The following is a 26,157-nucleotide window of genomic DNA, read 5'->3' as shown; positions in this document are numbered from 1 at the left end:
AAGTGTCTCGCAAGCTTGACCTGCTCGGTGAAAAAGCCACTTCAATGAGGCCCTTCTCAATGTAAGTTACTGTTTTTCAGCAAGTCAAGGACCTACAGAATATGGGGCTATACCAGCAGAGGACAGGCTCAGTTTTAGGGTGAAGCATTAAGATAAAAGCACCCTTTAGAAGAGTAACTCTTGATGAAGGTAACAGCCTCTCCCAGGGCGGGTTTCAGCTTGTCTAACGATTGGCAGCAGTGGGTCAAGGATGCTTGGCATCTTTCAGAAGATGGGGCGAAGGAAGACTTTTTCTCTATCCAATACAACATTTTTTAACAGTTCTTTTAAAAAATTATTTTTCTGTTCTTTCGACCATTTGTTAACTGTAGGAAGACACAGAGAACATAAAATTTGCCCTTTTCACATGTACTATTTTACGTACACATCTTACATGTACAATTCAGTGGCATTAATGGTGGTGTAATTTCAGGTGTTCCACCAGGCAGTTAGAGTGAAAACCTACTTATAAATAACTGAACCTAGACTCAAACTCCGCTTTATGCCTACAAATTCTCAAAATATGTTCTATGGTTTTAACCTGATGTATTTTTTCCATGAGTCTGACTACCATATGGGAAGAAAACAATCATGCTTTGTCAGCACTCTCTAGGAATTGTTCACCATTTGTGAGAGTCTGCATGTCTGTCCCCTGCGCCCCCCGCCCCCCCCCCCCCAAAAAAATTGTTAGGTTGACACCGAATCCCCAGTGTGATGGTATTAGGAGGCAGCACCTTTGGGAGGCCGAGTCCTCACGAATGGGACAGGTGCCCTTATGAAAGAGACTCACAAAGCTTCCTCCCACCACGTGAGAAAAGAGAGAAAAGTCAGCCCTCTGTGACCTGGGAAGCTGATCTCTCTCTCCAGACACCAAATCTGCCAGCACCTTGATCTTGGACTTCTCAGCCTCCAGAGCTGTGAGAAATAACTGTCTGTTGTTTATAAGCCACCCAGACTGTGTAATTCTGTTATAACAGTCCAAATGGACTAAGACACCATTTCACCAACAATAGCAATGCTTCCAGTGATGTGTGAGCCACAAACTGACATGCTTACATCAGTCTGCATTGGAGCTGGCACATCCCTGAGAAGTTCACACAGGTGTGGAATCCATTTTCATTACCTCTGACCATACACGAGTGTGTCGGCAGTTATATGTTCTACTGCACATTCTCCTTTCTCATTTTATATTACCATTAGGGTGCTATATTATTTTAAAAAATAAATATAATAGATTATCTCAAGAGAGTAAAGGGAATCTTACAGAATAATTATTATACAAAGCAGGCACTGGATATGACAGGGCAGAGACTGTTGCTTTAAAATTTGCAGACATCTACAGTAAAACCCAGTACTTCTGGTTCACTTATTTATCCGTGTATTCATGTATCTTCAGTTACCTGCGTACTTGGAGGATTTATATTTACATTAGAAAAGGCACCGATTCCCTGCTGACACTCCTCCTATCAGCTGCAATCTTGTGACTGCCAGCACCTTCACCTTCATCTTCTTTTCATATTTCGCTTTATCCTCCCTGCATGTTTCCACCAATAAAGCTTTTAACATTTCGGAAGGTCAGGTGGAGCCACGGCTCCGTCTGCTTCAGGAAGCCAACATAATCACAGGCCCCTTTGTGGCGCCCCTCACTTTGTTCCTCTAAAAGCTGGGAAAACCATCTTCGTTTTCTCGGCTGGCGTTTCTACTTGAACAGCTGACCCAACATTAAAACCATGCCAAATCTGAATTCTTCACTCCATCAAATGTATTCTTCCTTGAGGTATATGGGGTGTTCCTTTGATTATATATTTGGACATGCACATGTCAAAACAACTTGAGGACTCCTACTCTTTTTATAGCTCCAACAAGATAACTTTTTTTTTTTAATTAGACAAGTAGCCAAAAGAGCAACCAAAATAACAACAACAACCCCACCCCAACCCAACTGTACCATTTGTGATGTACTCATTGTCACATGCAAGCAAATGCTCAGTCATTTTCAGGGTAAGCAATCCCTTCATTTTCCAAGATGAAATTTAAAGACAATGTTTCTAAGTTTATTACAATCTCCTTCCTACCCTCATGCATTCTGCTTGCTCCTCTTAGTCGGGAGGACTGATGCCCAAAGACACAGGGCCCCCATGCTGTGACAGAGGGGCATGCTTTGACTCAACCCTTGAGAGGACAGGGTGGTAGGGAGACGATGCCTACCCCCAAATCCGTGATTCCTTATCGTGCGGTGGATCTCCAAGAAACACAACAGATACAGAGGCAAGCAGGGGACAATCTGCTCTCTCAGGCCTCACCAGGGCCCTGAGATATCCTAGGAGTTGCTCATCTACAAGCAGAAATCATTTTTTACGTGCCTGCCGCATTTCGATACATTTGTCCAAGAAGCAACAATCCAGGTCACTCAGGTTCAGCATACATCTATTTTAGGTGCCACCTCAGTTAACAAGATATTTGCAGTATGTGTTCCACATCAATGCACTGTGCTAGAGGCAGTGAGAGATATAAGGGTCCTAAAGAACATGTGGTCTAGGGCAGAGCCAGATGTGTACATACTACTATTCAATAATCAGACAGTACACAGTATTATAGATCTACTAGAGGATCTGGGAGCCCTCGGGGGATGTCCGACTGACGGCTTAGGCCCGCTCCTCGCAGGCCTAAGCCGTCAGTCGGACATCCTTAGCACTGCCATAGAGGCGGGAGAGACTCCTGCCACCGCCATTGCGCTTGCCAGCCGTGAGCCCGGCTTCTGGCTGAGAGGCACTCCCCTTGTGGGATTGGGCCAAAATTGGCTCTCTGACATCCCCTGAAGGGGGTCCAGGATTGTGAGAGTGTGCAGGCCAGGCTGAGGGACCCCACTGGTGCACGATCAGGGCCGGGGAGAGACGCAGGAGGTTGGCCAGCCAGGGAGGGACTTGGGGAGGGCTCCAGGCAGTGTCCAGTCCGTCTCGCTCAGTCTTGATCGGCTGGACCACAGCAGCAAGCTAACCTACCAGTCGGACTGTCTGCCCCCTGGTGGTCAATGCATGTCATAGCGAGCGGTTGAGCGGCCTTAGCAAATCATTAGCATATTACACTTTGATTGGTTGAATGGCCAACCTGACACTTAGCATATTAGGCTTTTATTATATAGGACAAGCATATAATCAGAAAAAGACCAGTGAGAACTATGTTTATCTAAGTATCATCATGGAGAACAGGCATTTGAGCTGGATCTTGCAGAAAGGATAGGCAATGAGTAAATAATGAGAGGAACAATTTTAAATGATGGAGCAATATGATCTTATTTGTGATTTAGAAAGGTAATTCTGGCAGTAATGCCAACAGTTGCCTTTTATTCACAAATATGATGAAGTTGATAACCTAGCCCCTCGCCTTAAAATTAAACATCAAAAATCAAAGACTCTACCACTATTAAACCATACAGTGATGCAAAATTGTGCTTCGCTTGTGCAAGGGATTTTAATTGTATGGAAACTACATTTTAGGCACTGTGCCCAATGCCAGAGATAGAAAAAGAGAGTTCCTCCTTCCTTCTGACGAGCTCCCATTGAGAGAGATGAGTCAGAGCTCCCATTGAAAAAGATGAGTCCGTGTGATGGGCTCTATAAAGAAAGATAGTACAAAGTGCACTAAAACCCTTAGTCTGCATATTAAAGGAGGTCAGATGGAGAAAGAGTAAAGAACATTCAGGGAACACCCATTCACACGTGTTAGTCAAACACAAAGAATGGAAGAACCTTATCTATAAAGAACATGTCAAATGAGAAAAGATGGCAAAGGAGATTGGAGCAGCAGAAACCCACCATTTAGGAGACAAAGGAAGAAGAATTGATGATAATCAGAGGGCCAGAAAAAGTGAATGGTCATTAACAATAAATGCCACAAAAAGGAAAAGTGCTGTGAAGCCTGAAGCAAAGCCATCAGACTTGGCATTGGGGGTGGGTGGTCACGGGAGTCATTTGCCAGAACACTTTCTGTGAGAAGGAAAGGCTGAGCCTGCCTGGGTAGGAGACGCATGTGGACCGACACCAAAGCATCAGAGTCACTGACTCTTGACAGTGAATATTGCAAATTAACATTTTAATACAAATGAGATGTTTTTGTTACTGTTAATCCTCATCCGAGGATATTTTTTCCAATGGTTTTTGGAAAGAGTAGAAGGGAGAAAGGGATGAGGGAGAGAGAGAGAGAGAGAGAGAGAGAGAGAGAGAAGCATAGATGTGAGAGACACATTGATCTGTGGCCTCCTCCAAGCAGGGACAGGGAGAGAACCTGCACCCCAGGTACATGCCCTTAACCAGGAATCAAGTCCTCAACCAGGAATCGAACCCTCAATCTTTCGGTGCATGGGTTGACACTCTAACCACTGAGAAACACCAGCCAGAGCTACAAATAAGATTCTTAAAGAATTGTGCATGATTTAAAAAAATGACGGCATAAAAACATCAAGAATGGAGTAATGAAAGAAACTATGTGATAATCTCATTTTGTTCTAATTTGATTACAACATTCCTCATAATAACCGATGGGGTATTTCATTGTTGAATTTTCATTTTTATCTTGAGCTTGCAGTGGCAACATTTTACTGTTGGCAGTTTGACAGCTATGCTTGACAGGGTCCCAAGACCTTAGTAGGTACCAGCTAGACAGATGGTCAAAGCACAAAGACATTCTGCATCTTATTTTTTATTTTCCTAGAGGTCTTTGAAACCAAACCATGTCATTAGAATGTTAGGCTTATTCAGCACTTTACTACTGAAGTAGTTGAGGAGTTTTAAAAGCTCTCCTTATACTTGCACATCCGAGATAAGAGATGACAAAACATCTATCCACTCCATTAAAGAGATGTATGGAAAGAAAAATGTTGACAAAATAGGGTCCCGATAGTCTGAAAGCAAATCATTTTTTAAAATAATAAATAATCTTTTAAATCAACATTCTTTTTGTTCAGTTAGTAGCGTAGAGGAGTAATGTGGATGGTGGTGGTGGCATTTAGAATATAGTTACAAATGAAATTGCTTTTCCTTATAAACAAAAGCCTTATTTCCTAAGGCAGCAACGTAGCTGCCCAATGCTTTGCACTATATTTTCAGAGTCAATAAAATAATCCAATTATTTTGATGAGTAAAAGCATAGGAGGGCAACCTCAAGTGACAATTACATATATCGGCACATGCACTGACGCATAAGGGGATTCATAATGTTAATCATCAGAATAACATAAAATTTAGCAATGATGTCACAAAAATAGCATTTCTCCACAGTGAAGGAATTTAAGAATAACTGGTATGAAAATCACTTACCTAGCTCTTCATTTTCAATGACTTCAAATGTGGCCCAGAGATCACCTGGGGTCGGAATAATATTTTTTAATGCTAACATATCATTAGTTAATTCTTCTGCTTCCATCACAGGAGATATCTGTAAAAGAGGCAAAACCCTTTTAAAATATACGTCAGACCCAGACACAGCCTGATGCTAGGATGATAATACTCGCCATGCACATCTTCTGATACCCCAAGTTTCTTCTTTGCATGTTTAACCAGCTGCTCTAAGCACATAGAAAAGATAGCCTATTCAGATCGTCTCATAAAATACATTTTAATGTGAATGCAAGAAGTTATTGCAACTTTGGCCCTGCTGATTTGTCTCAGCGGTTGAGCATCGACCCATGAACCATGAGCATCGACCCATCAATTCTGGGTCAGGGCACAGGCCCGGGTTGCAGGCTTGATCCGCAGTAGGGGATGTGCAAAAGGCTGATCAATGATTCTCTCTCTCTGTTCTTCTCTCCAAAATCAATAAAAAGAAAACACATAATTTTAAAAAGTTATTACAACATAGACATAATCAGGAAGAATTATTTAGTATATATATATTTTATTACTTATGTGTCCTCAACCCCTCATTACCTCCCCAACCCCCACCTATGCCCTCACCCCCCTATTGTCTGTGTCCATTGGTTAGGCTTATATGCATGCATACAAGTCCTTTGGTTGATCCCTCCCCTACCTTCCCTCTGACAGGAAGAATTTTTTTTTTTCAGTGAGTGAGCAGTTAGGTTACTCAGGAGGGAAGACTATACCTACACATGCAAAGACTGTCACAAGGCAGCAAATCCAGTGGCCTCCCAGGAGTAAGACTTTTCACTCGTCAGCTCTATAATCAAGAGTTCACAGTGGCTTGGTTTATTATTCAGCCTGATGCCTAAATTATACACAGTCGACTGCTGTCTGCCATGCCAAAGAGCCCTAGGGTTGTAGTGGTCTGTGGTGTGCCCTGCCCTGCCAAGTGACAGATGGTGGGATACCAAAGCGTGGAGCCAGGATTTCCGGGCACAGGGCAGGGTCTGCAGTGCCAGCCTGGGGCCAGCTCTACAAGACCCAAAGCCTCAGGCCGCCGCACACGCACACCGCCTTCTTCAGGAACTTAGGGGATTTCTGATTTGTTTCTTCCCGTTTTTGTTTATGCTAATTTGAAATTCATACTGGCCAAAAGCAAGCCGGCTTTTCTTCCATGAGAATTTAGTTACAATGTTAAACAAATAAAAGATGTCTTAAGCGTTAGAATATTCTAACTGCTCATTTTCAGCAAACTAAGTATTTTAAAATTTCTTAGAAATGTGCTAACTCCCATTTCTCCAGTTCATTATTGATTATAAGCATATTGCACATATATAAACAATATACGTATTTTTCATTACAGGCAACTGCTATGGTCTATCTTTTGGGCTTTGTGGAATCCAGTACTTTCTTTGGAATACATTAATTATACATGAAGTCCACTGTTTTCCACTTAGAAAAGCCCAATACAGTATAAACTTAAAGGTAAAACAAACAAACAAACAAAAAAACACAATAAAAAACAGTATCTGGGGAAAGTAGAGAACTTTAAGCAGTAAAAACATTAGGTTAACCTTTTTAATGATGTTGTTCATCTGAATAGCTTTAATTTTTCTTTCAGTATAACCTTTTCTTAAAATAATAAATTACTGAGAAACCAAACTTGCAAAATAATCAATAAAACATGTGCCTCAACTCCATTCTTTGTCTCAGGGAAAACCCAGGGCCCCTCTTCAGAACACCTACAATTCCAGGAGGGACACATGGGAAATCGTTTTTCTAAAGGACATACAAGTCAGTGGAATGATCATCAGGTTTGGAATATGATGATCCAGGTTTGTGTCCTAGACTTAATGCTTACTAATTCCAAATTTCTATTCTTATAAACTTGGGACATTACCTGCTTGGGTGGAGGTAATGATCAGCTGAGATAAATGCAACTTAAAAGATTTTTGGCAAAGGCTTAAGCATTAAGCAAATGTTAACATTTATTTTTGTATAGTTTTTTTTTTTTTGCAATGATTTTAAAGAAAATTTGCAAGGTGAAACTGGACAGTCCTTTGTCTAAATACTGTACTTAAAATAACAAAAACTGTGCTCAGTTGTACTACCTTCTATTATGGCTTTCATTATTAAGATAAGATTAAACTGAGCTTACTAAAGAGTTCAGGTGTGGGTGGAATTAAGTCATGGGCCGTAAATACCAGCTCTAACACTGGAATTGTGCTGATTAACCTGTATTGGTTCCTCCGGTTCCCTATTACCACCACCTTGTGACAGCATAAGGAATATGCTGTGACCAAAGCCTATGATCACAGATCAGCTCCATGATCAAAGGGAGGCTACCAGTGCTACATAGTCAGGACACGTAATTATTAAACATACATAAACAAACAAATATGATACACGTTTAACAAAACTAAAGTCCAGAATATCTAAGTTAATCTTTAACTTTGAAAAAAGATAAGAAGATAAAGCTGAATCTCTCCTGCTACATGGCGGAATGTCTATTCCTTAGACAGAGAATGTATTCCTACTGAGTAGGAATTTGAAATATCACGGTTATTCTTCCCAAGGCAGACTAAGTACTAGTTATGATAGCACAACAGGATTTTCTTAATTCCTAAAAAAAATGAATAATAGTCTTAGGAAAGAACAGAGTTATCCAATACTCAAGAAAATTGGTAGACTAAAAGCCAAAGTATAGGGTACAAGGGTGGGAGAATAATAACAGTAATAGTTATTAAACACTTGTGTGTCGAGCAATTTGCTAAGTGTTCTACATGTATGGGTTTATTGAGGCCTCATATCAATGCTACAATGTAAATTCTGTAATTTTTCCTCACTTTACAGGTGAGAAGATAGAGGCACAAATAGAATAAGTAACTTGCCTAAAGTTAGGAACCTAAGAAGGAGCAAAAATGTAAGCTAAGGTTGTTTTCTAGTACCTACAAAAAATCCTAACCTTAACTGAAAGCACGTGAGATGTGCCCTTTCCTAATGACTGAAACATGGAATTCCCAGAAGAAACTGGTTTAAAAAGTCCATCCTGTACCATTTGTGGTTTGAAATGGACAAGTAACATTAGCTATTAAGAAACAATAAAAAATTCAGAACGTGTAAATTCATTCTAACACCTGCAATTTCCAACAGTGGTCTTTACCTCCATCTCTTGGACTCACCCGGATTATAATACTGCAGTCGGGCTCCTTCCTCTCCACATACACTTCAGTTAACAGATCTCCAGCCTGGGAAACCTGGGAAAGGGCAGATGTGAAGAGAGCAAGTGTAAGTCTGTTGCAAGAACACACATACAACACTTATGACAAAGTCCCAGTCCTATCTCTAAATATTCTATAATAATAAAAGAAGCCAATCTCCAGTAAGAGCATGATGGTACCCATTCACCAGATATGGTGGATTAAGGACAAGGACTGTACAGAAATGTTACAATCAACAAGTCACAGTGAGCCTTTTTCTCTCTTACTGAAGAGTTGAGAGTCCTCAAACACCCTCATATTCTTACAGAAATAATGAATCTGGCTAGAATGAAATTATGTTTGCTACGAAAACAGAAGCTGTTCAACAAAATAAGAGCATAAAATGAGTCATATAGAATTCTGCTCTAAGCTATAGTATGGGTCTAATACTAACAATTTAAAGGGAAAATATGCCCTGCTAAATTTTCAGAGATAATATATCCAAAAATTGAAATCTGAGAGTAAATTAGGTTAGATTTGTATTAAAACTACAAATAAAAAAAGTATATTTAGAAAGAAAAAAATGGAAGTGAAGTAATAAGGTAGATAATAAAGATACGTTTTTAATTCTCTTTAGCCAAGCATTAGTGGCATTTTGGGTCACTATTATACCTGAGAAGACATTCTAAGTGAAGAAGATACAAGCCAGAATATAAAAAGAATAAGATATCGTCATGGATTGACAATATAATGTGAAAGTTAAAGAACCACACAAATCTCCGAAACATATTTTGAGTAGCTTTTTCCAGAAATTCCCTTAAGTGTATAACCACTTGGAAATAATATCCATCCTCTAATTTTTAATGGAGAAAGGGTCATTCTAAAGTTAAATTTGCCTCAGAGTAAAACCTACTGAGTAAATTTGTGGGGAAAACATTAAAAATGTACTTTGGAAACGAGTTCTTAATTATTTTGACACTGCAGGTTTAGAAAAGCTGATTTCCCATTTTTCTTTCTCACTTTTGATGCTGTACAAAAATCCTAGGGAAGAGAAAATACAGGTGACATTTTTACTTTTCATTGTGTTTGCATAATCAACTCTCCAGGAAGGACACATTTTTAAAAATTAAAAGAGCAAACACCACAAACTCATAGAGTGAAGCCAAAAACAAGCCCAGCTAAGAAAGTTGAGCAGGGATAAGACATAGAAACTGTCAGAAAAATACTCCAGAGGAGAGTTGGAGGAAACAGAGAAAAACACAAACGAATAAGAGATTTTTCCAAACACTGCTACTTTCCTCCCCCTATTATTCTGTTTTATAGATAATATTTTATTCTTCTGTCTTATACGGAAGTAGAAACACATTCCAGACTCATCCCCTTATTGTACTATGAATATGGAAGAAGTACTATGAATATAAAAATTCAGGGGGGTCCTTGTGCTTTATGTAAAACAGCACAGATAATGCTGTCAAAGATCTCTTGGGCTCACACAATCCCTTAGTTCATGAATGAAACTCTTCCCCAACAAGCAAGAACCCAAGAGAACTAGCTAATAATGAGCCAGGTTTTTAGTGTTACCGCTAACTCCCCTGCAGGCTGCGTTAATTACTTTGGGTCAAAAGGGAGGAAAGACTCCTTTAGGAAATCAGTTTCAGAGCTTTGGTACTCAGGGATCTAGGCACTAGAATGAAGGCTTTTCCTCATCTCCTTCATACAGAATGATAGCTCAAGTGGCCTCTCTAATTAGGAGAGGATCGTTCAGTACTGAGGTGGATTTAAGGTTTGACTAATAAGGCAGCATTTGCCTCGTTCTCTGAGTGCATCTAATAAATAGAATATATTAGACCGATTTCTATTATTGACACTGGTACCCTGAATCCTCTACAACAGTGGTTCTCAACCTTGGCTGCACATTAGAATCACCTGGGAATCTTTTTAAAATCCTGATTTCTGGGCCTCATCCTCCGGAAATTCTGTTTCTTTGTTACTAATGTTGTGGCCCCACCCCATAACAAAGAAACAGAATTTCCGGAGGATGAGGCCCAGAAATCAGGATTTTAAAAAGATTCCCAGGTGATTCTAATGTGCAGCCAAGGTTGAGAACCACTGCTCTACAACATCCAGTAAAGAGGATTAAAGGTCAATTTTAAGCAAGGCCAATGAACAGTCTTCAAATAAGGAGAGAGGCATCCTGGAAAAGTGTAGGGCAGCATGAACACACAAAGCCAATATAACGGGAGTGAGGAAAACGAGAGAAGATCTAGAAACGTCAACTTCAGACATAAATTAGCATATGTTACAGAGATCACATGAAACATTCCCACTGATACAATCATCCAAGAGCAGGCAAAGCAAAAGCATATAAGAAATAATTTATATGTTCAAAATCGGAATGGATAGAATCACTAGGGAGTCTGAATTTTCAATTTACTCTAGTATTTTTGGCTTTAAATGCTTCCTGTGAAATCCACTGACATTTTCAATAGTGCTTTTATAAATGAAAACTGATTTTTTAAAGGATATTCTGATAAGATTAACACTGATTTTTTCCTTTTATATTTTGAAAAATTTACATGATAAACTTTGGCATTTTGCATCTATGCATCATGCTGCTGAATTACGTAACTATTTTTATGTTGGGTCTCCTTGCCCATTAATTTTACTTTGCTTCAAATAGAAACTTGACAATAAACACAACAAATGTATCTACTTACAATGGAAGTTTTTGGGGTTTTTTTGAAAAATTCTGTTTATTCTCTGGAGATCTAACTATTACTACTCACTTGAGTGTCTTTCCACTTGGTAATAAAGCTATTTTCTATGTCCATTTGTTTGACTTGGTCTTCTTTAACCTGTTTAAAATATAATTTGGGACATTCTAATAAAATACATGGAGTGATGGTACTCATCCTCACATAAGCTTCTTCAGGAATTTAAAGACCAACAAGTAGAAATAAATGAGAATGGCCATCTCAATCCGTGCAGGCCCGCACAGCGAGGGCAGACTTAAAGCCAACCACACAGAGCTGCGTAAAGGTCAGAACATTTTATGATGATGCTACTTCAGGCTACAGAACCCATCAATGGAAGCCCCTTTGCAGAGGCAGTTTAATAAGCAAAGGGGCAGATGACTGGTTTGTGGAGTCTATGTAAGTTGAGAGACAAGAATCATTTCTCAAACTAAAATATTTATTAAGTGCTTTTGAAATTTCCACCATTTAAAGTAGGATTTAACAAACCCATGAAGACAGCCATTTATTTTTTAATCAATGAAACAGTACACATATAAACAATAAAGATAGCATGCAAAAGCCACACACTTTTTCCTAATTCTTTCATTTCTCAGCATCAGAATTATTGCACAGAGGTTGCTGTTGATCAAAAACAGTGAACACATATAGAAAGAAATAAAAAGAAGATCAAAGAGAATCCGACAGCTCTGGTGTCCTTTCCTATATAAATTAAGATACAAACGGTTATTTTCCTTTATTAAAATAGTTTCCTTCCCTTTGCTAAGGAATATTGTGATCAGTTATTATAAGAATGTAAGAACTTTACAAGTAGTAACCTATTATATTAACCCGTTTCATTTCATCTAGTGTACCTATAGCCGTGGAAAACAAGGCATCTTATAAAACACCATTTAATGGAATACTCAAAAAGGATAAATGACAAAACTGAGATGCCAGAAATAATAATGGTGCTAGATCCCGGTATATCCTACAGTTCCAAAGCCTGGGTTTGCTTCCTCTATTTGTATGTCTTTGAACTAAGAAACCACCCCCATACTAACAATTTTCTAATGAAACATGAAAATATTAACTTCATAAAATAGCAAACTGAAAAGTCAAATAATTAGAACAGAGATGACTTAGTAAAGCCCACAGAGCAATATTTCAGAATTTTCATTTTTTCCAATTCAGTGCACAGTGAAAAGAAAACATGGAAACACTTTCAACTGCAGAATGTAACAGCCTGGCGTTTATTACTGAATTTGTAAATTCATAATTTCACACCTCTAAGTACACATACTTAGTGCATACACACATACTGAGTAGGGAAAAAAACACACATAAAAACACTGTAAATAGAAATATTCTGTCCAACAGACACCAGATGGTAAAACAGCTTTAAAAGTTTAAATCAATGTTTAAATCAATGACTATACTTTAAAAAGCTAGCTGTATCTAAAAAATTAAAGATCAAATATAACTAATACTTTGTCTTTATTTTTAAATATTCATAAAGATCTGAAATAAAAACATCCTAAAATAAGTACTTTTGCTTGCAAACAGTAACAAGAAAACTATTTTTATGAGAACAAGATATAAAATATTTACCTCAAATATTTCAACATAATTATTAATTAAGTCCTCGATTACATTCACTTCTTCACTAGTTTGTCCCCTAGTTTGAAACAAACAGGATGAAAAGACCAAGGCCAAATTATGGGCGTTCATGTGATTGATTTCTGAGCATTTCTGAACCCTGTTGAAGAAAAGCATAGCTCATTATGACACACTTCTATTTGAAAGTTTCATAGAACTGTAAGTCATAATACTCATTTATCATTTTAACAGATATTGAAGGTCTCAGATACAAAGGGCACAGTGGTCATGTAAAGAAAAAAACAACAACACAGTTCTTTCTTCCAAGTAGCTAACAGTGTGGTTAAGAACATAAGAAAAAAACTATTGTTCAAGAACATCACTACAAGTTAAAAAGTAGTACTTGAGTGTTGATTTAGAGTATCCAAACAACTCCAGACAATGGGACAACCTGTGGCTAAGGCATAAAGGTATGCTTGCAGAATAGTGTGAAAAGACCCCTGGGCCTGAAGCATAAATGAAAGAGGAAAAACGGGGTGGCGGGTAAATAGGAAACAAGGCAAGAAAGGTGAATCAGGAGGTATATAGTAGAGAGTTCCAAATTCAGTGTTCAGGGCTGGGCTGAATGTCCCAGAAAGTGTATAATTAAGTGAGAAACAGACCTGGCAGCTATGTCTGAATGGTTAGTCAAAATAGGGTATTAGCTCTCAAAAAACAAATACCTAATTTAAAAACACAACTACACTTTTCTTGAATATAATAACCAAGAATGTCTTCTTCTAATGAAGAGAAGTGAATAGGAGTCAAATCTCTCAATCAGTAGACCACCCTTGAGTCCTATAAAGATCATTTAAAGTAGTCACAAATATAAGTTCAAAAAGATGAAGGAAAAAATATATGGTCATCACCATAATAAAAGAACATTACACTGATAAAAACGCCTGAGGTGAGAACACGAAGTCATGCACAGGGAAGTAACTATTAATGCTCCCTATTTGACACTGGCTGTACATATAGCAGCTGCTTAATAGCCTAATGACATCTGCAAACTTTAAGGACACATACTATACAAGGGAGACCAACTCCATCAAAAGAATAAGCAAGACTAAGGAAGGTACACCTGCCTGTGAGAACAGAGATTCTAGTAGGTACAAGAAGTGAGTAAACATGACAGCAATATATATGATAATGTAAGAAAGAAACAAAAAAAAAATGTCAAATGACATAGCAGAGATGGAGCAAGTGCCTTCATCCTATAGGATTTACAAGAGGCACAAAGAATTACAAGTTGATAGAGAAGAATGTAGTAACTGTGGACACGCCTCTCACAACCACTTCTGTACTCTTACCACACTATGGTGTGAATATCTGGAAAATTACCTGCAAGTCTGCCTCTGTTCCTAGAATTCAAGCATCTTATGGTCGGAGACTGCTGCTTTAACCACACTACAGTGCACAATAAATATCTTGTGAATGGAATTAAGGAGATGTTAGTCATGGGGAAGTGATCTTTTTTCTACGGAAAAGATGGAATTAAGTGCTCGATCAACCTGACCCTATCCAAACCAACCTCAAACTTCTGATGACACTATCAGACATCACCACCTTTCTCGAGACTTCCCTCTGCAAAAGCACTCTCCTTTGGTACTCTTCATCTCTCTCTACTTTCTGAAGCTGCCTTCATTTCTGGCAAGAGTATGTACAATAGAGTATTTTCCTTTATTTCTCAGCTCCCACAGGTTAGCATCCCCCAGTGTTCCCTATTCCACTTGCTCAGTGTCTTCTCACTCAGGCCTTCTCAGCAGAAGCCCAAGGAAACTGTTTCCTGATTAGTTTCTCTGCCTCTACTCTAACCTCTTCCTAACCCATCCCATTGTGGGGGTTATTATCCTAAAGCAGATTTAATCAGTCACTCCTGATCACTTCAAGGAATAAAATCCAACATGTTTTTCCATGATGGACAGGGCCTTTCACAACCTCCTTCCAGACAACTACAAACCATCTTGTCTCCCAGAACACCTATTTCCTAGAAAACACACTTCGCTCATGTCTTAGTATTTCATGCCCAGTTCGTGTCTCTTTAAATCAGAAGTATCTCTGGACCTCAACACACAATGAATGCATCAACGCCTCCTCTATAAGCCCATGCCTCATGCTAAAATTCTCTGTAATAAAATCTGTCCTGATGTTGCTGTGCTTCCTTAGGACACATAAAATGCCCTATAGCACCCCACGAGTTCACTGTGAAGTCCCAGGACTCCTTGGTGCTCAGTTTGGGTACAGCAGACTTGGGATTTTATTTGTCATTTATATATTACTAGAGGCCCGATGCACGAAATTCATGCAAGGGGCTCGGCCCTTGCTGCCACCGTGGCTGCCTCTGCCTCAGCCCCTCACTGCCGCAGCTTCATCTGGAAAGTCATCCGGAAGGATGTCTGGTCTCATTAGCATATTACACTTTTATTATTATAGATTATCAAATATTTCTATTCACATGGACTTTGAATAGGCATTGACCTGTACACAATAGAAGATAAAATATATGTTAGTTGAAGAAAAGGAGAGCGAGAGGAAAGATGGGAAGGAATTCATTATCTCAAATTCAAATCTGAATTAAGAATAAGAATAATGATATGTAACTCATTAATAAACTGTAGGAACCTGGTCACTATTAAAATTTTTGAATAAAACACAATCTGCCCCAATGTCTCACAGGCACAAAATGGGACTATTAAGAACTATATTTATATGGCCCAGTAAGAAAATTAGTTTTACAGTAATAGAGTTTACATGCATGAGAAGCGGTAGCTGGAAAGGGTGAAGAGACAAAGACTTGTGGAGGATTTCTGAATACAGACTCCAAACGAAGTACTGTGAGCAGAATTCAGCTTCACAGAAATTCATTCAAGGGAGTGTTGCGTCCACGCAGGAATATATTCCTTAAGCAATATTTATACTTAGTGAGGTTTTTGTAATTAATTTTCGCTGGTAGCAAAACAAACCTTTGGTTTTAACCTGAAAGGTTATTTTCAAACATCCTCTTCCTTCAGGTGTCATTTCTCAAGCTACCATTATACTCCTCCTACCCTCCCAAATGCAGAGGACTACATGCCCTGACATGGAAAATGAGTTTGGCTCTTAAAGTGTCCTCATCTGATTCACAGTCTGACACCAACATATTAGAGGCAGGTTAGATGCAAACTGATGATGAAGAGATAAGAGTTTAGGAAGAGTCCACCATGAGAGGAGGACTCACACACAGAGTCCTGCTAAAGAAGCCTGGCCCCTGGACTTCCTTCTCTTCTCCGACTTCTCTCTTAAATGAGTTTTCAAATTCTTGCTTATGCACTTGAGGATGCTATATATGATAATGTCTAACTCATTTTAAGAAACTAGTGCTAATTTGAAATGCATCTTATTTACAGAAAGGGACACTAAAGTGATAGTTGGAATTTCACTTTGAAACCATTCTTAAGATTGAGTGAACGATTTGCAGTCACATGTAGAAAGTGAACCACAGTACTTTAAATTCAGAAATAATGACTTATCAAGTGGCAGGTTTAAAATAAATTAGAAAATTCATGAATCCACCCACCTGTAAAGGTGTTCAATTATAGCTGCCAATGTTGCTCGGTTGACCCCTGAAAGAGTACTTATAAATGCTCCATATTTTTTAATTCTTTCCTTGTCATCTTGGGTATCTAGAGGTTAAAAAAAAAATCTTTAGGCCTAAGATATTAATCTGTGTTACAAATTTGCCTTTTAGCAGTATTATAAAACAATATTACAATTGCATTTCACTAAGTGATATAAGCACGTTTCAATAAAAATATGCAAACTTCTATAATTCTGGAAAAGGACTTACATAAACATTCCATGGCTATATGCTATACTTCTTATACTTTGTTAATTAAAAATATAGTACTTTCAAAACCCAAGGTTGTATTTTATCTTTTACTTTTTGGACTATTGAACTTCATCTAATAGAAATATACTCAATAACTCAGAGTGGAGTGAAAATTGAAGAGATAAGCAAAAAGTATTTTAACTCTGTGACGGGCTGGTGTCGCTCAGTGGTTGAGCGTCAACCTATGAACCAGGAGGTCATAGTTTGATTCCCTGTTATGGCACCTGCCCGGGTTGCAGGCTCGATCCCTAGTAGGGGATGTGTAGGAGGCAGCCAGTCAATGATTCTCTCTCCCTCTTCCTTCCTCCCTCTCTGATATCAATAAAATATGCATTTTTTCAAAATAGTTTAACTCTGGCTATGGAAAGATTTCACTATTTGTATGTTAAAATGACATTTCTGTCCTGTTTTTCTCTTGTGAAATCATAAAAATCTTCCCCAAACTAAAATCATCCGAGAGCTATGAACTGTGAATTACCCAGCAGTCCCGGTACTTTCAACTTGTTGGAAAAGGAAAGCAGACAAGAGAAGAATAGGTAACTACGATATTGACTTAGAGCAGAATGGACCCTCTGCCTAAGGCATGGACAGACTTGGTGAATCGTGGAAAAGAGGACAGGGACGAATTTCTCTCTGCTCTCCCAACCCCAGGAAGTCAAATACTTGGAAAAATTAGACACAGGAACCCCCAAAATTCTCGTCTCAAGAAGATATGTAATGGTGGTTTGGTCTAATCTACTAGCTCACATGGGGGAAATAAAAGACCTTTCTTCAAATAAATAACTTAATAACTTATGCTGACTTCGTAACTCAAGGGGATTGCACTTACATACCCCTGCTCAATTCCCAACTACCTTTAGAAACAAGACTTCTTCATTTTCCATTTAGCCCTGCCTATTCTATTCACAGAGAGCTAGCAGCACACTGATGAATCTTTAAAAGTACATGGTCATCACTAAAGGGCATTAGGATCCTTGGGGAGGTAAGATACCCCATGACATGTTTTTGAAATGCACTCCTATTCAAAACTACACCTGAGAGCTCCTTTGTTCCGAGTTAGCCTGCAGAGATCTATGAAAGTAAACACTGTCTTACCTGCGCTGGTAGGTGAATGACTCTCTAAAAGCAAGAGGGGCAAACGCCAGAATTACATTCAGAGATTCTACTAGATTAAGAATTAACTATCATCCCTAGTATAATCAAACATTTACCCTCATGTCATCCAGTTTTTAACTGCAGGAGTAATTGTATTATTCAATACAAAGTAATTCATATTACTACACTTATAACAAGAAGACAGGCTAGTATAGTAAATTTTCATAAATTTTATAAAAAGAAAATAAATGACATTTCCAAAACAAAGCTTAAAAAGTAGAAAGCAAAGCTTAAGATAGATTCAGGTCACAGAGAAAGTATAATGAACTACCCAACTAGCCACAGACACCAGACAATTTAATAGCATTCTTAGAAGAATAACGCATAGATCATATAAATAGGTGCGACGTCACTGTAAGGATTTCCTGGTCTTGGCTGCACGGGACCCAACAGAGCTCTCCTACGAGGTCACCCAGAGAGTCTGGTTGAACCTGGTCAGATCCAGCACAGGGCCCTTCTGAAAGGTCAGGGCCAGAGCTATACTGGATTTAAACGAAAAGGACTTTAAGGCTATTTGACTCCATAGTCAAAGCCTTCTCCAGGTCAATTCTCAAAGACTTCACATCCAAGTGAAAGGTGAATACTTTCTCCTCTGACACACGCTCTCATTTCCCACCTTCCTCCTCCTGACAGACTGACATCAAAGACATCTTTGTCAGGGAATCTGAAACTTCAGCAAAAACATATTTGTCACAGATTTTTGATCACTAATTTTATAATAAAGACACACTGTATGTATTTGTAAGACAGATACTATAAATAATTTCATGGCTATAAATTAGAATAAAATCTTTTTAAAAGAAAAATGAGGATGGCATGTTAACAGGGCTTACAGAGATGTATCATCTAATTCCATATTTTATATCCCAGAGAATTACACAATCAACTCTTCTTGTGATTCGAGTTAAAAACCTATTGATTTGAGAAATATTAGGGAGCAAATAAAAGACTTCTGAATTATGTAAAATTTGGAAAGCTTTATTTTAATAATACTACTCTTCCTGCTGGCACTAGTAAGGGTCATTCTTAGGATAATTTTTCAAATTATGAATGTTTTGTAATATCATTTCAAAATTAATCCCTTCAAATATCACATTTATGTTTCAGAATAAACAAATATTTTCAAAGAAAAATTACCCATACCTTAATAAAGGAATATATTATCAAATTTTAAAACAGATTAAAGTGCAAGAAATATATTAGTAAATTGTGGTATAATTCAATGTTGAATCTTAAAAGTTGAAAAAAAGATTGAAAATCATTTTGAAAGCATTAAATATATGGAAAATGCTTGTGATTTGTTAATAAAATGAAGATTTAGATATAAGTTATAGGTGTGGGGCAAAGACGATAAAATAAAACGTAAAATTAGTTCTAGTAGAAAGATGGGATTAAAGACACTATACTTGAAAGTATTGTTATAATGTTCCTATAAAAGGAGTTGTTTTGAATTCCTCGATATAAATACAGATTTACTGAAATCATTTTGGCCCAATTAGTCATTTAATGAACTACTTTTCTAGAGTAATTTCTTAAACAGGTTCTCTTACACTGTAGCAAAGCTTTTTAACTTCATTAAACAGAATCTAGAGAAAATAATAGAGTAAAAAAATTGTCATTATGTACTCCAAAGAGGAAGAATAAATGACACAGAAAAGCCACAAGAGCCATAAAATCTTAGAAAACCAACCTTGTATTGAAACTTCCATTTTAACCTCAATGAGAAATTAATAGCATACATGGACTTGCTTATAACACCTCCCAACTTCAAGTAGAGTAAGAACTAAGAAACCCACAGAAAACTAAGTATATAAAACATTACTTAGCAATTATTAGTATAAATTTCTTTTTAGATGAATATAAACAACTGCTGACATTTACACAATTTTTCTTCTGAGTCATATGTACATTTTCGCCTCCAATTAAAACTTCAGATCATCAAAGAAGAGTTTAAAAACCTAGCTAGCCAGCTAAAAGACAAGCCTTTATGATTATATACATGACGTGTATTACCTAAAGCAGAGATCCAGTATGGATAGAGCTCCTTAGTGAGAAGCGCATCGTCGATGTCGGACAGAAACCTTTTCAGCACACCCGTCACATCTTCAAGCTGATGCTTTCCAGCCCTCAATTTAAAGCTTCTGGCATCTTTTTTGAAACTTTCCAGGAGTTCACTTACGTGCAAAGGGTCGCCACTGTTTTGATAGATATATTTGCACCCTAAACCTTTGTTTAAAAGGAAAAAAGATTATATGAAAAAAAGTCTAAAATCAAAATCCACTTTGATACCTTAAAAATTTGAACACATTTTTGTGCTGGGATGATGAGCAAGAAGAAATCGTTACCTGAGTTAATATAAACATGTCTGAGGGGGGAAGGCTTGTCCCCCTAATTTTAGTATTTACAGGGTAAACCTGACGAAATAGTCCATCCTTGGCTTTTAACAAGACTCTGGTCAGCCCTTTGCCCAGCTGTTCATAGTATCTTTTTAAATTGTACTTTTGTAGCCAGTGCTCTATCTTCACTTAGTCCCTGGGATAGAAACTTGCCTCCCCTTTCCCTGACAAAAGTGAGGCTCCCCCATATAAATTTCCTCAATCCTCTGCCCATTAATTTGCATATTAATGTCTGCCTGTTCCCACCTTCACCTTCTTCTAGATCAGTGGTTCTCAACCTTCCTAATGCCACGACCCTTTAATACAGTTCCTCATGTTGTGGTGACCCCCAATTTCACTGTTACAAATTGAACATAATCAAAGCATAGTGATTAATCACAAAACAATATGTAATTATATATGTGTTTTCTGATGGTCTTAGGCGACTCCTGTGAAAGGGTCGTTCGACCCCCAAAGGGGTCGCGACCCACAGGTTGAGAACCGCTGTTCTAGATAAAGAGTTTGGTCTTCATTTTTAGAAAATTATTGATTCATCAAAGGCCCAATTCCCACTCTATTAGGACAAACTTCATCAAGAATATCAATGACAACCTATTTTCTAGATGCTATTTGGTTTTTATCTAATGAGAATCCCCTGCAGCGTTTGACACTCCAAATGAATTGCATTAGAATTATGTTAATATCATGGCCTTCATGGCATAATGATACCATATTCCCCAGCTCTTCCTCTATGGCTACTCTTCCACCCTCCCATTTGTTTCTGCTCTAGTATTTACTGGTGATTCCCGGAATCCAAACTCAATGCTCTTCACTCCCCACTCCCCACAGAATTATCTGGGTAAACCCACCTAACCTCATTACTTTAACCACTTACATATACTTTTTCACCCAGGTTTTAATTTCTAAGACTCAAACACACACAAATACATTTCAAGAAACATATACCATATACATGCAACACACACTCACATACACACACATACCATACTTACACATATGGACCAATCAAAATAAAGAAATTAATTTCCCAGCTCCATTCACTACTTCACCTCCCAATCTCTACCTGTTTTTTATTTGTCCCTCTATCTTGATATATGGCATCGCCTTCTCCCCAATGCTTTCCAACTCAGAACCTTTCTTTCTCACATTCCAGATTTAGAAAACCAAAAACAAATCAACAACTATGTCACATAGATTTTTCATTATGACTTCCCTTCTTCCCATCCTCCAGGCTGCAAATCTGTTTACTCAGTTCCTTACTAGATTTTTACAACTCCCTGCCCATATTCTTGTGCAGCCTGTCTGTCTTGACAATGCCAGTATGATCTAAGATGCAGGTCCACCAGTGTCACCACATGACTAAAAATCTGCATAATGCCCTCTCACGGCCTACAAGACTAGTGTGAGGATTTAATTACAGCATATAAGTCCCTACGTGAATTTTCCTTACCCTTCTGCCTCTTTTATCTTTCCCCTCTTCTCACACCAAGTTCTGGGCACAGTTAACTACACAGAATTCCCTGAACAGACAATGCCCCTCATGACTCCACACATGGGCACACATTGTTTCCTCCTCTACCTTCTAATAAGCTCCTATTTTCTCTTAAGACTCAGGGTAGGCACCGCCTCACCCATGCAGCCCTCCATGACCCCCCAACTCTGGGTGCGGTTTACTCCTGTACCAACCCCAGAGCCTCTCTGCCACAGAAGTTTGTACACTTGGGATGTAACTGCCCACTTGTTTGTCTTTGATCCACACATCTGTAAAGTCCTAGATGGCAAGAGTCCTGTTTATTCTCTGTAGAAAGTAGTTACCTAGTGCCTAGAAGAACTCAGCAGGTATTCAGTAAGTAACCCCTTAATGCAAGAATAAGCAAATTCTACAAAAAAACAATAATGACTATGTTTCTGAGATACTGTGTTCCTAGTTAAGTGAATTTCTAATAGCTGGTAATCAAATAAGTTAACTGAATGTGAATTACATAAATTAATTTCCCCCAAGAACTAACTATTGCAACTCATTTAAAAAAAATTAAAATTCTAAAAGTTATACTGTGAACTCTTTCAAGTTCAAATATTGACACAATGAACACACACACACACACACACACACACACACACAAAAAGTGGCCTTTAAATTTTAACCCAAAAGTCAGAAAGTTCAAAATAAGTGTGACTTAAAAGGCTCTGGGCTGACCACCTATAGCCTAAAATCGCTGGACATTTTCTAATAAGATTGGGGTTTTCCCCATGTTCTGCTCATTAAAAACATTAAAAAAATAGAGTCTTTCGCTGGTTCTATTACTGTAATATGCAAGTTAATGTACCTTGTGTTAGTGTTACAAAGTAGACATAATGTATGAAATTTAGTTGAAAACAATCTAATGCTTAATGATTTTAAACTCAAACAAACATCACAAAGTAGCTTCTGATTTCCCTAGAGAAACATGAAATTGTATTCACTGGAGGTAGTCGAGTTATTTTAATCATTTGTCAGCTTACGAGAGACTCTGTGCCATTATGAAACTAACACGATGTAAAAATTCCCAGTGAGGTTATGCTGATGACAAAACATAACGTGTGCAATTCATTCACACCTGTAGAATGCAAGTGCACTAATACTGAACAACGAATAAAATGAAGATGATGACCGCCTTTCTCCCCCATTTCCAACAAAACAAATGATTACAGCTGGTAAGATACATACACATATTACCATGGGAAGAAACTTCACAGTAATGCCCACATAAAGTGATTAAATACATAGTCACATTAGACATATAATTTAAACACACAACAAATCTGAATATTAATGATAACTGTTCTTGGATTACATATGAAATAAGTAAAACCATGTAAGAGTGCTCTTCTTAGAAGAAAGTAGATTAATATACACGTTACAAATTTTCAGAAATTCTTTTCTTCTTTTTGTTATTTCTGGTATTTTGGTACATATCAATCAATTTATTGTCAGTTCTCATGCAGAAACACATGATTCATGGATTTGTCTTTAACTTCCTACTCCTATGGTTGCATTTCCAGGACCAAGGTCAGCGGCTGGCACACAACAGACACCCAGTGAAGACATAAGGAACCAGTAACACAGTGTTTCACTGCAGCTCTCTCACTGAGATAATCTCTTTCAAATTAAAAACTCCCAAACGCATTTCTAATTTTAGGAGAACAAATAAAGTTACTACACCTTCCGAAATACCAGACCAATCATTTTACCCTTTTCTACTTTTACAATGTAACTCAATGGCATTTATCTGCAAATTAAAAGTAGAAATATTTTTATATTAAAAAAGTAGTTAAGATTTTTCTATCTTCTACAGTATTAAGGAAATATGTAACAGAAAGAAAGATTTTGAAGAATACATAGTAATTTGAAATTGAACATGAAGAATAAAGGTATACTTATATTCTTTGGGCACATCTAAAATACTACCTTAGCACATCAATAAAACTGGACCATGTAGGTATCGAGCTGTTTGGTTTTTTTTTTTTTACTTGTACACTATTCAAAGAAAATGTTATAATTAAGTCAAAACTGTTACAATCAATACCCATGTGACCAACAGAACGGTAACTAAAATAAATACATACACACTTGTATGCCTGCTAAAAAATTCTTTCCCATCCTGTCCCAGCATTCACCACTTCTAAAAACATGCCGAGGCAGCACACTGCATTCCCCTAGGTTTCACCGTGGGCTGTAACATCTGAAAAACAGTCTCTAACCTATTTTTAATATACATTTCACAACATATATTCTTTCAATATGTTATTTAAGTGTTTATGCGCGTAAAGGAAGCAGAAAATAGTTAAAGTACGTTATATCTAAATGCGTTTCACTGGGCAAAGGAATGGCATTTAACTGAACAGGGACTACATTTATATTTTCACTGACATACTTAACACATATAAAAGGCTCTCATTCAGTCCAATGGGTACCATTTAAAAACTGTAAGAGTGATACCATGAGTCTGGGGGTTGAATGAAAACTCGGTGATACGTACCATACTGCGTAACAAATGCTATACAGCTGTTCACGATGATGGGAACATCGTTTTGGCTGAGCTGCTGATCCTGCAAAGCATTTCCATCTGTACCTGCTGCTTTCTCAATTGCAGCATGCCAGACTGTGAAATCCAACTTGGTGTGCCCGTGGATGTACAATGTTCTGTGAAGTTTAAAGAGCATTTCACATTATAGTTTTGCTTAAAAAAAATTCTTACGTCTAGACAGATGATCCTTTAAATCCATACACAGGTGATCTTGTCTCACCCATGAGAAGAAAAACCCTCCATCTCTCACCCCAAATGCCTCTTTTTCCTGCACAGAGGGGAGGCAGTTCTCTGGATTTGTGATCTCACCTCCTTTCATTCCCCAGCCTCTGTCATTCTCTTTCTGAATAAATGAACTGAAACTGTTCTGGTAAGCATCACCAGTGACTTCTATTGGGTATATGTGGCTGTATTTTTCAAGATTTTAGAACTGTTTATGATTTCATTTCTTTATAAAAACAAAAGAGAGAGGGGAAAAAAAACTCCACCCAATTTGGCTTTGTGGCACAATTCTTTCTGGCTGTTCCTCCTATCTTTTTGGTCAGTTTCTTTTCCAAACCCACCTACTCCTTTTGAGAATGAAGCTGTAACCTCGGTGAACTCAGATGAACTCCAAGGCCTCTCCTGGGACAGTGGTTTCAATCCCCGTATGTAAACTGGTTAACTCTCAAGTACCTATCTCCAGGCTATAATTTTGTCTTACAAACCAGATCTCTATGTAATCAAAAAAGCAAAAGCGTAAAACAGCCCGGCTGGTGTTGCTCAGTGGTTGAGCGTTGATGTATGAACCAGGAGGTCAGGGTTTGATTCCCAGTCACGGCACATGCTGGTGTGGTGGGCTTGATCCCCAGTAGAGGGCGTGCAGGAGGCAGCCAATCCATGATTCTCATCATTGATGTTTCTATCTCTCTCTCCCTCTCCCTCTTTGAAATCTATCTATATATCTATATCTATATCTATCTATCTATCTATCTATCTATCTATATATATATATTTAAAAGCTTAAAACAGCTGAGTGGGGAATCCAATCACTTCTAGAACTCAAATTTTAGCTCTGCACGTACTTCCTTTGTGACCTGGGAGAAGGTATCAACCTTCTTTGGGCCTCAGGTTCATCACTGGCCCAATGAAGGGAATAGCTCCTGCCTCAGCACTAGGTAAATGTGTATTAAGAACTAAGTAATAAACCGTAATACTAAGTGATATCGATTTTTGGACACCTTCTCCGGAATGTGCCACATGCATTTCAATCCATTCTACCTTCTCACGACAAACTGGTGCTACAATTCTTCATTTATCCCACCAGAAACTTAGGATTAACTATAGATTTAGTCCCTGCCCCCACCTGTCACTGCCACATGAATTCAGTCACAAAACGCTGTTGGTTCCGGTTCCCTGACACACTCGCTTTGCCCCCTTTGTTCCAATGCGGCCGTATTTCAGGTCTTTATTACTCCTGAACCAATACAACCCTCTGCACAGAACTCCTTTCTCGGTGCTCCACCTCCCTGGCTCCTGCTCCTTGGGCCTGCCAGAATGATCTTTCTGAAATGCCAAGCTAATGATGTCACTTCTTGGTCACTGTTCGTCTACAGCTCTGGAATTTTCAAGATTAAAAGGCCTTCATGGTCTGGCCCATAATTCCCCTTCAACTTTGCCATTGCCCTACACTCAGGGCACACTAAACAATCACACTGCCTTATCTTGA

The 26,157-nt window shown here is 38.2% G+C and overlaps 1 protein-coding gene across 4 annotated transcripts in view; it reads right to left on the bottom strand.

Moving 5' to 3' along the window:
• The window catches only part of ARAP2 (ArfGAP with RhoGAP domain, ankyrin repeat and PH domain 2), a 158,062-nt gene that overhangs the window by 32,212 nt on the left and 99,693 nt on the right, over positions 1-26,157 (bottom strand). For 3 of the 4 annotated variants that reach the window (XM_070398186.1, XM_070398210.1, XM_070398194.1), the window contains exons 20-26: positions 24,402-24,565; positions 20,000-20,212; positions 16,520-16,625; positions 12,937-13,084; positions 11,380-11,448; positions 8,576-8,650; positions 5,355-5,472 (exon numbers count right to left, since the gene is read on the bottom strand). In XM_070398186.1, the coding sequence (XP_070254287.1) occupies positions 5,355-5,472; positions 8,576-8,650; positions 11,380-11,448; positions 12,937-13,084; positions 16,520-16,625; positions 20,000-20,212; positions 24,402-24,565 (893 nt within the window). The remainder of the gene's footprint in view (positions 1-5,354; positions 5,473-8,575; positions 8,651-11,379; positions 11,449-12,936; positions 13,085-16,519; positions 16,626-19,999; positions 20,213-24,401; positions 24,566-26,157) is intronic. The other variant, XM_070398201.1, reaches the window with a different exon arrangement.

Source organism: Myotis yumanensis, unplaced genomic scaffold, assembly GCF_028538775.1.
Source record: "Myotis yumanensis isolate MYYU_CA2020_CCGP unplaced genomic scaffold, mMyoYum1.0.hap1 SCAF_1, whole genome shotgun sequence".
In the NCBI taxonomy this organism is placed as follows: Eukaryota; Metazoa; Chordata; class Mammalia; order Chiroptera; family Vespertilionidae; genus Myotis; species Myotis yumanensis.
The sequence above is the reverse complement of the archived record's forward strand: the minus strand, read 5'-3'. Positions and strand labels throughout refer to the sequence as shown.